The sequence below is a fragment of the Vipera ursinii genome (genome assembly GCF_947247035.1).
Source record: "Vipera ursinii genome assembly, chromosome: 6".
Classification (NCBI taxonomy): Eukaryota; Metazoa; Chordata; class Lepidosauria; order Squamata; family Viperidae; genus Vipera; species Vipera ursinii.
Genome location: NC_139515.1, coordinates 62,543,954 through 62,556,771, shown reverse-complemented (window position 1 = coordinate 62,556,771; position 12,818 = coordinate 62,543,954). Strand labels below are relative to the sequence as shown.

At 40.5% G+C, this 12,818-nt stretch overlaps 1 protein-coding gene across 2 annotated transcripts in view; it reads left to right on the top strand.

Annotated features, from left to right (window-relative positions):
* Nucleotides 1-12,818, top strand: part of MICALL1 (MICAL like 1) — a 35,825-nt gene that overhangs the window by 14,156 nt on the left and 8,851 nt on the right. Inside the window, exons 3-9 of one of the 2 annotated variants that reach the window (XM_083365455.1) lie at nucleotides 1,040-1,181; nucleotides 2,028-2,128; nucleotides 3,856-3,992; nucleotides 5,502-6,073; nucleotides 7,716-7,779; nucleotides 10,858-11,234; nucleotides 12,102-12,580. In XM_083365455.1, the coding sequence (XP_083221581.1) occupies nucleotides 1,040-1,181; nucleotides 2,028-2,128; nucleotides 3,856-3,992; nucleotides 5,502-6,073; nucleotides 7,716-7,779; nucleotides 10,858-11,234; nucleotides 12,102-12,580 (1,872 nt within the window). Of the gene's footprint in view, nucleotides 1-1,039; nucleotides 1,182-2,027; nucleotides 2,129-3,855; nucleotides 3,993-5,501; nucleotides 6,074-7,715; nucleotides 7,780-10,839; nucleotides 11,235-12,101; nucleotides 12,581-12,818 lie in introns of both variants that reach the window. The other variant, XM_083365454.1, reaches the window with a different exon arrangement.

Sequence of the window (12,818 nt, the reverse complement as noted above, 5' to 3'; positions counted from 1 at the left end):
GATTGAGCAGGAATTTTAGTATTGGAAAGGAAAGGGATATTGTGATGTATATAACAACTCAAAGGAGGCAAGACGGTTTGCCACAAGATATACATGGGAAAAACAGAACGTATTGTTTTCCATCACTTTTTATGTTTGTTTGTTTTATGTTTATTACCTTTTCATTCATTCTTTTATTGCTTTTGTGTTCCATCAAGGCAATGCTTGTAATTTTCTGTCTACATTTTATTCATGCCAAAATAAGTCAGGCTGAAAGCTGATGATTTGCCCCAGGGCATGTGATTAGCTTTGTACGTAAATAGGAATTTGAAGCTGAGTTGTCTTAATCATAGCCTGATACACTAACTATTACATCATTATTGTCTTTTTAATTATGGGTCAGTTTGTTTCACTCCGACTACAGCCAAACATATGTGGAAACAGAAATACTATACATGTGCAATTCTCTGATATAAAGGGACTAAAAGGATGGTATAACTAGGATTATGCAGACCATTCCTCTCTCAAACATAGACCATTCTCAATATTGCAGAAAGTTGTGATCCTAACATGGAAGGTTTGACTTCATAACAGGCCATTCTGAGTATTCTGGAATAGCATGGCCTGCTCCTTGCTTACTAATGGGCAAAGTGGAAACTCCTCTCTTGTACTGAAGTGTTTATAAATCAGTGATGATTTACAGCCTTGTGAGTCTTATTTTACTTATGAATAGTGTCCCTAATGTGATGGACATAATTAAGTTTGATTTAATTTAAGTGTAGTGAAAATTAATTCAAATTAATTCAATTGATTATATATGATCAGTATTCTTAATTATTCTTGACAGTATTTTTTCTGTCAAATGTCTGTCATGACATTTTTTCTCTTTCTTTGTTGATCATGTTGATCCACTAGAGCAGGGAACAACTGGCTGAGGAATTCTGGGAGTTAAAGTCCACAAGTCCTAAAGTTGCTGAGTTTGGAGTTCCCTGCACTAGAGTGCATCTGCCTCTGTCTCAGCTTCCATCAACTAACTGTTCTCTCCTGGTTGCTTTGACAGGCATTTGAAGTGGCTGAACAAGAACTGGGGATCCCTGCCTTGCTGGATCCCAATGATATGGTCTCCATGAGAGTTCCTGACTGCCTCAGCATCATGACATATGTGTCCCAGTATTACAACCATTTTAACAACCCCACCCAAGGTGAGAGCTTCAACAGGTTATTTATACCAGAGATAATTATCTGTTGAAGAGGAAGAGTTCCTTCATTTCATTTGATGTGGCAAATTAGTTTCCTAACCCTTGCTAGAAGCTGTGGACTCTCCAGGAATCCATAATGTTATTTGCCAATGGTAAACATCTCTTAGTAAGCAGGATGAAATTTTAAAAAGCTCTGAGCTTGGTGTTTGTGTGGAGTGTAGGTACTAAGACCATAACCAACTGAGCTTCCCAAAGTCCCATTAGTGATACTTCTTACTAGGATAAGTAATATGTTCAAAAAGCTTAGCTATCCCTTTATGACCTTGCTTAATGTTAGAGCTGGTTGTGGTCTTCCTTCCAAATATGTCTGAAATAATAACGGAATATAAAAAGTCTCTGCCACCCTTTCCTTTGGACTTTAATCCTAAGGTTGTGGGTGGGATATTGGCTTGAACCTGTAATGCAACTCAGGGGTGCTTTGACTGTTTTCATATTTCACCCTGGCTCTCTCCTTTACCTAAGATCTTTTACAAGAGAGGCAGAATTTTCTTCATTTTTCTCATTGCACAGGAAAAGTAAAGTATTGTAGGAGAGAACTAAGTGCAAGTAACAATTTTTTTAAAAGGATGTGTACTTCTGGATCCTTAAAAGACATGGGATGCTTGCCTCTGGCAAAATAATTTGTAACTATACCACATTTACTGGAGGATGTTTAAGGCAGCATTCCCAATCTTATGTAAAGGTACCAGGAATTAGCCTAACTGACTAAAGAAAAGTTGCTCCATACCTTGTTTTTTTTACTTATCTATTGCCTCACAAAATATTTCCCCTTTTCTCTCATTTTTGCAGCCAGAGTCTCCATGCCTATGAAACACCCAGCTGTTGCTTCCTCAATGACTCTGCCAGCTCACAAACCTTTGGCTGAACTTGAAAATACATCTACATCCCAGGTATTCAGTTTGATCAAACTGGAAAGTCTCTTTGATCTCTCCAATCTATTTTAGGCACTTGCTTCTGAATCAGTGTTCTTAAGAAAAAGCAATTTGAAGTGCCTGATTTAACAACTCATCTTCTTCTGTCTTCTTTACAGTTCTGGGTTTTGTTGATCACTTAACATCTTTTTGTGGGTTTTATGATCATACTTAAATTCCTCCTTCATCACGCCATGTATGATACACCAATACAAACTTGATAAATGCTTATGTTGTCTGTCTCGGATTATACAAATACAGGTTGTCAAGGGTCCCACAATGCTTGAGTTACAATAATTGCCATTTAGCACGCCTCAGTTATTCACGCATTTGCAAAATCAGTAATCCCATTTAATTTATTTTACATTAAAATAACAATTAAACATGGATAAATATTATTTTTTGGGGGGTGGGTCCCAGGGACTGGGGTAAAAATGATTGCTAGAGAGAAATAATAGTGGTGTTGAACTCGTATGTTTTATACATCTCAAACCACACATCAGTTACATGAGGAAAAGCTGCATCCAAGATTGCCTCAGAGTTGCAGAATAGTAAGACTCTTCATTGATTTGGCTATCTCCAGGAAGCGGTGGCTACCAAAGCTAATGCTTTTGTTTCCTTCAATAAATCCTACTCTGAAACTTTCAGTATTAACAGTTTCATAGGACTAAGCCAAAGAAAAACATGTCTTGAATGTCTGTAAAGAATAAGCCCTTTTAATTGTTTACATTATTAGTTTGATTGCTTCGTCTCCATAGTTTGCTGCCCAGAGAAGCATGTGGTTTTATTAAAGAAATGTACACTGAGTGAAAGATAATGACACCTGTGAATTAGAAATAGGGCTTTATGGTTCTGAAGAAAGTTATATGTGAAGAAGCAGATACTATGTTTGCACACAGAATCCAAAACTGGGATATAATGTTTATATATAAAGCCAGTTTGGTATAGTGGTTAAGGCATCAGTCTAGAAACTGGGAAACTGTAACTTCTAATCCCCTCCCTTAGATCAAAGCCACCTGGGTCATCTTGTGCCAGTCACATTCTCTCATCCCTAGGAAGGAGGCAATGGCAAACTAGTTCTGCAAGAAAACCATAGGGACTTCTCTGAAAATTGGATATGATTGGATGGAGGGGGGGGGAAGGATATCCCTCATTATATTGCTTTCTTTTAAAAATGTAAAATCTTTTTAGGATGAAACTTGTCCCGGGGTGACTGATACACACACAAAGAAACAAAGCATAAATTAGACCAATATTAATATTCATCAGCTCTCAGGGTTAAAATGACAAAAAGTAAAACATCCATTCCAAAATGTTAAAAGCCCAGCTACGATTGTACCCCTGAACAAAATAGTCACTTTTGGATCAATAAATAAGTTTTGAGAGTTTTCTTAAAGGTGTCATGGTTGTTAGATGGCATCAAGTCATTTTAGAAGTATTTTACTGTATATGTTTTTATTTTTTACATTTATTTGCTGCCCATCTCATATGAAAACAACTCTGGGCGGCATTTTATAAGTGTCACTTTAAGGCACTGTAAAAACTCCTCCCATGCCTTCATCAACCTAGCAACTTTGACAGAAGGTTAAAAAAAAGATTATGTTTTTTGTGTCTTTCATATCCTTAACGGAAAGGCCAGCTCTTGGTCTCGAGTCTGCATAAATCACCAGTTTATGGAGACATTCTCATCTCAATTCTTGTCTCAGGACAGTGTTACTGAAAACCTGGCAGAGGAATCCTCGCACACTTCCCTTAGCAGCACTTGTGCAGCTTGCCAAGAACACGTTCACCTGGTTCAGCGCTATTTGGCTGAGGGCAAACTTTACCACCGTCAGTGTTTCAGGTGAGCTCTTCCTATCAAAGCCCCCGGAAAACGGGTCTCTCATCTGTAGCCCAGTAGAAAATGTAGTTGTGCCAGGGTAACTTAGAACACCTCTTACTTTTTCAATCCTGAGCCCGTGATGTCTTTATAGTTTACTATGTTACCATGTTACTTGTTTTTTAAAAAAGAAAAAAATAAATAAGATCATCTCCAGTTTTCTAGGCTCATGTGGATCCCATAATTTACTGAGCCTTGGTGGAGCAGTGGGCTAATGCCTCCTTAAGTAACACCAGCTGCCTGCATTTAGTGCAGGTTCGCGTCCCACCAGGCTCAAGGTTGACTCAGCCTTCCATCCTTCCGAGGTAGGTAAAATGAGGACCCAGATTGTTGGGGGCAATTAAGCTGACTTTGTAATAATGCCGCTTGGGGTGTGTGTGAAAGCCCTAATAAGCAGGCATATACATAGAATGAAGGCTATTGCTAAGCTTGTAAGCCGCCCTGAGTCTTTGGAGAAGGACAGGATATAAATGGAATTAAAATAAAATAAAATAAAAAATAATTTATATCTTTGAAAGAAATAAAGAGAAACCCTATTTTGGTTTTTCTGGACTGTCTAATACAGGAATATAAAGTACAGTACTGTGAAATTCAGTAGTGTTATTTTCAGCTCCATGAGACTGTCTTGTTGAGTAGCAAACCCTAAAACCCTCAGGTCTGACCTGTTTTAAGCCTGTTTTACTGTGGAGCGGTCACAGGTTCACATCACATATTGTTGTGGGGATAAAATTAGGGGAGACATCCCACTCTTAACACAATCTTGAGCTGTCAGAGAAAAGGCAAAACATGAATGCAGTACTATAATTACAATTTTAAAAACCAGTTTTCCATGTTATTCACGTTGGAGAATAATTGTGGATTTTAATTTCTACAAGCAGTGAGGTCAGATACAGGAATTTAGGGTGGGATATGCTAGTTCAATAAAGAGAAGCTCTCCAAGGGAAGGTGAGATGGAGCCTTACAATATAACCACACAAAATATTACAGGCTTAATAACACAAACATTGTCACTCCTGTTGTTTGGTCTTTATGTGGGCATTGTTGGTGGTGGCAGTTTTGGATCTGCTATATTCAAAATTTTATAGACCTCCAGGATATGGGACCTGAATTTACAATAGCCCTAGGAGTTGGCATAGTTTTTTCTTTCTTTTAACAGGTTTCAATGTGGTGAAGCAATAGGAAAAAAAATGAAACTACTATGGGAGAGGGAAACAGTAAACTGCCTGTGCTACTTGTATTGGTGTGTGCAGCAGAACGTTTGCCACCCACCTGCTCTTGTCACTTAAAAGTGGGGATGATGGGAACTGATAAAAATGATAAGTGATTTTTCCCAGTCTCTTGAGTGTATCTGTAGCAAAATCACAGATTGAATTTTATTTTCTTTGGGTGCTGCTATTATCAAAAGTCAAGCAAGAACCTGAGAGTTTTCCTCTTTGTCTTCTCTTTCTGATCATGGATTCACCTCTCTGGCAGATGCAAGGAATGCTCCAGCACGCTCATTCCTGGATCTTACAAAGCTGGACCTGAATTGGGCACATTTGTGTGTACCCACCATCGTGGTAAGCTGAGCAGACTGAGTGGGATGACCGAGCACCAGCTAACTCCAGAACCTCTACTTGGAAAGGAAAGTACAGAAGCTGGGACAATGAGTAATGAGATGGAAGAAAAGAATGGCTTATCAGAAAGTCACTCATCATCCATGGAAGAGATGGGCAAAATGGGGGAAAGAACTGTTAATGAAGTGAGCGCAGAGCTTGAGATACCTCATCCCCAGCCAAAGAATGAAGTGCCCACTTCCACTTCCAATTCTGGGTTTTGCTTAAAGATACCTCCCAAGCCTCCTGTACCAACCAAGCCACCAACGCTTATCCAAGAAAAGGTTAGCCTGCAACATGGGCAGCTCAAAGAACCTCGACCCACCCCTGCCCCGCGGAGGAGCACAGATCCAGCCAGTCTGTCGCCACTGAGCTTGCATCCTGTCCCAAGGCCCAGAGCCAATATGCAAAATGAGAGCTCCAGTGAGCCACCATCTGGTTTGGTCAATGGTAAGGAAATACGGACACCTGAAGTAAATTTAAACCTTCTAACTCAGGGGTCTTCAAACTTGGCCCTTTTATGACTTGTGGACTTCAACTCCCAGAATTCCTCAGCCAGCATGGCTGGCTGAGGAATTCTGGGAGTTGAAGTCCACAAGTCATAAAAGGGCCAAGTTTGAAGACCCCTGTTCTAAGTGGACTCCTTGTAATCCTGTATGTTGAGGCCATGTCAAAGTAAGAAAAATGTGTGTCTTTCATAGAAACAAGGAATACTGACATGTATTTATATTGGATTTTTCCCCCTCAAAGGAATCTTACTACTTATTTTTCTAAAACATGCTTAGAGCAGATAAGCGTTCGTTCAATTTTATATTGCTTGCTCCAGCAAAGTCTGGTGCCTTCCACATGTTTTAAGTAACAAATCTCAGTATGGTCATTCTGATTTGGGATTATAGGAATTGTAATTCAACACATTTGGAAGAGACAGGTTAGGAAAACCTGGCCTACTTTAATATCCATAGTTTAATAATATTTTACTTTAATACTTCTTTGTAGTCTGAAGTCCTGATGGAAAACCCGATGATTTAATTTAATTTAATTTAATAATATTTGTATACCGCCCTTCTCCCTGAGGACTCAGGGCGGTTCACAGGGCAGAATAAAATACTAAATACAAACATTAAAAAGAGATTAAATGATTGCCCAAATTAAAACAATTAGAATAAAATTCTAAAACACCAAGTTAAAATTAAGACACCAAAAATAAAAAACCCCACCAATCCCCATCAGGCTAGGCCGGCTTGAACAAACAGAAACGTCTTGAGATCGTCTTGAGCTAGTGATGACTAGGAAAGCTTGATATATGAAATACATAGAAAATAGAAATACATAGAAATACATAGAAATACATAGAAATACATAGAAAGATTGTGGAAAATGACAAATGGCTATTCCTTGGGTATCCCTAATTTGGTGCCTTCCCATCAATTGGGCCAGAATATCCATCATTCCCTACTGGCAGTGGCCATCCTAGTTGGGATGATGTGCATTGTAGTACTATACCTTCAAAGGGTCTTTGGCTTTTAAGCATGTGCAGAAGAATTATGGCCAAGTCCAGAAATAAGAGAAAGTGCATCCCTTTAATGTAAGATACTGAATAGATGCATAGCCAAGCTTTCATTCCTAGACATAAAGGCAAAGAGTAGATTTTTTTTTAAAAAAAATAATCACAGTAATGTGCAAGTGGTTTTAGAGTGTAACACAGGGGTGTCAAACTCAATTTCATTGAGGGCCGCATCAGCATTGCGGTTGCCCTCAGGGGGCCAGGTGGGTATGGCCAGGGTGGGTGTGGCCTACTGGGTGGGCGTGGCTAGAGTGCGTATGGCCTACTGGGTGGGCATGGCCAGCTCTACATCGTTCGCATCAAGGGTTCCTATGGGGGCCTGGGCTGGAGTGGGACAGATCTGAGGGTCTCTGGCAGAAGGAGGGTCTCTGGGCCAGGGCCAAGGCAGTGGGGGCCATTCCCTCACTGTTTCCAGGATGGCTTTGCGGGCCACATGAAACCACTTCGCGGGCCGGATCCGGCCCCCGGGCCTTGTATTTGACATGTCTGGTGTAACACATAATTATGTCTTCTTTATTTCTGGAACAGGTAGACTTCCTGAGCTCAGCCCTCCAGTTCCAAAGCCCAGGGGCAGACCTACTTCCTCAGACCGGTATGTTCTTTTCTTGCAAATCATATTGAGGGGGAGGGAAAACTGTTACCAATTTTCCTCCCTCCCTCCCTCCCTCTCTCCCAGAACATGAACAGTACAGTATATATTGTACATACCCAGCAACCAACACAGCTAAATCTGATAGTGTCTGACAGATTGGCCGTCATGTGTTGACTTACTGCTGCTGATCATAAGGCCATGGTTTAGAGACCCCTGCGCCTTATGGTGTTCATGGCTGCATTCACCTTTGAGCTACATCCAGCAGCTCAGTATAAAGCAGTCCTGTAAATATGTCTGCATCTGGATAAGGATATCTGCTGAAGTTTAGATTGGCAAATGATGCCTCAGTCTTATTCCACTGTTAATGCATTCTATAGGAATCGTAAGACACATACCGTATATATTCCACATGATTCTCATCACTCCCTCATTGCAACACTGATGCAGGGAGTACCACCTGCCCACTGAAGTAGTGAATGAATTATGGGCAGGTAGTGTAATTAGTGTAATTATTAGTGCAACCATCCTGTTACATGCACCTAATGCCTACCTCAGTCATTATGAAATTACCTGGCTCTGCTTAGAAAAGATGCTGGAACATCATATGTTTCCTACTGCTACCAGAGATAAGGAAGAATGGATGAAGCCTAAATAGATATTTGATCGTCCCTGAGGTCAAAAGATGTTTAGAAGACTTCACTTTGTAATCCATGCCTCGAAATGCTATGAATTGGATTCAAGAGAGAGAAGGTGATGCTTCTCTTGAGCCTCATTGTTAGCTAAGCAGTAGATAACAAGGAAGTGGGCTTATTGAAAGGCAAAATGTTGTTTACAGTCTAAGTAAAGGAGTGTATTTGGATTACAAATCTCAGTGCACTATCATTAGTAGTGTACATGCAACAGCTAATTAGAAGAATTACATTCTCCCAAGTAAACAAGCCAGCTTTATTTGGAGTGGGAAGAAGGAAGAGGTTGGAAAATATGGAAAACATTGAAATTTTTTTAAAAAAGGGCTAAATTGAAAAGCAAGGAGAAATGAGGCAAAGAAATACTTGTGTCTTTCTCCTTCCCTTTAATATTTCTCCCTGCACTACTCTAAAACTAAAAAATATGCATACTTAAGTTAAAATGGGATGGAAGGAATGGAGAATATGGGCAGGTCACAGATATGCTCTCATGAGAGCAATCCAACTATAGGTGCCTTGCAGCAATCCCTGTTTTTTTTCTCTTTAGTCTCTTGCCAGTAATAGTTCCAGAATGATTCCTTTAGTGCCCCTTAAATGCTTGCAGTTTTCCATCCATCAGATTTCATCATCTATCTTGAATCAATAACAATAGATATATAATGTTATATTTGCCCAGGCAGAAAAATTTAAAAGGTAAGAACTCAGTTGTGAAGCATCATTCCATTCATATTGCCTAGAATATCATGCAGTACTTGGAAAAAGTGTTGTTCGAAAAGAGGCATTTTGTTGTTGTTGTTGTTTTATTGAGGGAAAACCAGCACATTTAATCCATACTTGAAACAAAACGTTGTGTTCTTTTCCAGGCTCAGAACACTCAGAGCAGCAATCTTTGGATCAGAACAAATTGTGCTGGAATATGCCCCTAAACTTAACTTGCTCATTGAACTAAACAATTTTCAGTTCAGGGAAGGAAAATTATTTAGCGTTGGGCTTCAAAACATCACGTTAGAAGTTTTGTAGTTTAAGAAAAGGTCATAGACCAGAGGGAAAGAAAGGAAAGGCTCCTTGAGATTCAAGACAGTGTCGAGAGTATCTGAAGGAAGTATTCAAGAATTGAGTTCTGAGAAATGAAGAAATGTAGGTCTGAGGGAGACTGAGAAAGCAGAGTTCTAAATTATTGGCAGGAGACAAAGTGGCAAGAGGTTTGCTTTCTCAAATCTATCCTAACTTTGGATCTGCATATGTTGTTGAACTCTTAAAACATTCACTACCTTTAGTCAGCTCCTCCACTGGTCAGGGATGGTAAGTACTGTAGTTTTAAACTTCTGGAGTTCCAGAGTTATAAAAGGCTTACCTACATCATTTTAAGAGATCTTGTTACTTATACCCACATTGTAGAATGGTTGAAGGCTAAAATCTGCAGGGATATGTGAGTTATTGAGCTTTATATACACCAGGGGTCTTCAAACTTGGCCCTTTTATGACTTGTGGACTTCAACTCCCAGAATTCCTCAGCCAGCTTTGCTGGCTGAGGAATTCTGGGAGTTGAAGTCCACAAGTCATAAAAGGGCCAAGTTTGAAGACCCCTGATATACACATTTGAATTAAACAGTTATTTCACTGCAGGCTTTTAGTCTGAGTTACTTTACTGTCGGGCTCTTTGGCATTTGCCTGAAACCCAAGTAAATCTTTCCAAGCAAGCTTCCCACCTTCTTTAGCAGGATTTATTGAGATGAAAGGGATAGGGTTACAAGATTTCAGCAACAGAACTATTTCCCATTGAGAAACAGTTTGTCCAAAAATACATTAGGATTAATGCTTTTTTTAGTTTCTTTCTAGCAGCCTTTCCATTATTCTGTGGGAGCTGTTTTTTTTCCCACTTATCAGAGGAAAACTTTCAGCTGGCCATTTACATAACTATCTACTGAATCTTTATCAATGTGGGAACTAACCCTAACATTTAAATTCGTTTTGCTTCTTTTATCTCTGAAGGAGAGCTGAATGAATGTGCGCATGGAGAAGAAATCCATTTTGTTCCTCTGAAACAATTTCTGTTCTTGTTATCATTCATTTTTAAATTTGTACTTGCAAGCCTGAAGGACATAAACTTACAAAATAAAAATGAAAGATAAAATGAAATTGCAGGAATAATTATTTTGTGTTTAGCTATTCCTCTGTAGCTTTTCTTTGTGTTGTGTAGCACACTTGCAGAATGTTTAGATTTATACATATCGGAAAGTGCATCTTGTTTTTCTCGCAAGGATACACAGGAACTCATCTGCCTCTACTCAGGCAGAACTTTCTAGATGCTGGGATTCCCGTTTTCCCTTTCCTCCTTCCTTAATGTTCTACCCTTTTTTTGCCCTCCGACCAGCGCTGGTGAATTGTTAAGGCCTCGAGACCCTCCGTGGATTGCACTGGTTCAGGCAGAACCCAGGAAGAAGCTGGCTCCTCTACCGCCAGGCAATAGCAAGGAAAGCTCACCAGTGGCCTTTGAAGAGAATGAAGATAGAGCAGAAGGAGGAAAGGCACCAATCAGAGAAGAGAGGCCTGTTCTGGAGGAGCCAAAGCCTTATAACCCCTTTGAAGATGAGGAAGAGGAAGAGGATGAGAAGGAAGTTGTCATACCGCAGAGCACGCAAAAGCAAGATCAAAGGGAGGGGGAGGGCGGTCTGAAGCCTGCTCATCCCTGGTACGGCATTACTCCTACAAGCAGCCCCAAGACAAAGAAGCGACCAGCTCCAAGGGCACCCAGTGCCTCCCCGCTTGGTGAGTTTCTTCAACGTGTTTTAAAATGGGGGGAAAAAAAATAATCCCTCGAGATGCATATCCTGACTTATCCAGCATGTGAATACCTTCTTCTTTTTTACAGTATAGATCACAGGTGATTTGATCTTTCAGTTGCTTCCAAAACAAATGCATTTACTTAGTCCTTCTCTGGTTACTCGTGAAGGACTAAGGAAATGGCAGAGAGCTATTGTTGAATATTTTCTCCCCTCTCCTCCATTTCTCTTCGGATCCTTAGTGAAGGACCTTTGAGGTGAAAACTTCCCCTCCCCCATTCAGTCTTGAAAATAAGTTTTCATTCTTCATCTAAAGACAAGATGCTGTATAGTCTCTTCTTTCCTCCTATTTTTTTTAAAAGGCGTGTTATTACTTGCCTAGATTTTTTTTCTTTAGGTATTTTCCTTTCTTCCCTTTTCCCTCTGTTTTTACCCGCTATAGTTTGGAGGGCACAGAGCAGTGGTGCATGACCTGAATTTCATGGTCCTGTGTGGTCTTCAAAAACCTGAGGGGAGCCCTCACAACACTGCTGCTGAAATGTAAGGTTGTGTAATAGGAGAGAGAAATTACTAAATATCTTAATAATAAAAGCAACATAATTACATTTAAATTAGAAATTGTTTTCTTTCCAAGTGCTATTTCGTTCAGGCCCCGTCTACTTTTGGAATAGCCTTTCCGGAGAGTAGCCCTTATTTTGGAGAAGGTTGCACATCCTTAAGCGACAAAAGGGTGGGGGCTTGAGGTATGGTGCTCTTCTGCCACTAGGGCTTATGCTGCAGGACTTCCATCGATGGGCCTGACTAGCCAAAAGATTCTTCACGCTACCTCCAAACTGTGTCTTTCCTATTGCAGTTCACCATCCCATGTCCAGGCTTTCCCACTCAGAACCATCTTCTTCCACGCCATCTCCAGCCCCCAGCTTGGAGAGTATCACATCTGAGTGTTTGGCCAAGGCTGCTGATAACCTAAATGATGCCTCTGTGCTGAAGAGCTCCTCTGAGCCTACAGTCCACGCTCCAGCTGCTTCCATCCTTTCCCACTCGGACTCCCCACTTATCAGCGTCCCTTCTGGTGAGGGCCCTGCAGTTCTGCCTGGCTGTTCTGCCGATTCCTCCTTATCATCATCCAGTGATTTGACTGGCTACGGTGATGAGGCACAAGGTGGACATTTACAGACTGCCAGAACTTGTTCGTCTGGGGACTTGAAAACCAGCCCTGGGGATCCCTTTCCTAAGCCTCCTGCTGGAGCATCTCCCACACCCATTCTCTTGGCATCAGAGTTGAACAGTGGGTCTGCAAGTAACTCTCCTTCACCCAAAGCACAGCCAAAGGTAGGTTGCAAGCATAGTTAGAAGCTCTCTGTCTTTTTCTTTCCTTCCCTTTCTCTCCCCTGTCTCCCCCTACCAAAGCTATTCATTGATATACAGTAGTGGCCAAAATTGTGGAAACCTTTTGGGAAAAGTGTGCAGTAGAAATGCCACCTTTGGTTAAGTTTCCACCATTTTATCTTCTTATTGTTTCTTTATAACTGTAAACTTGTTCACTTAATAATACTATTTTACATCGCTT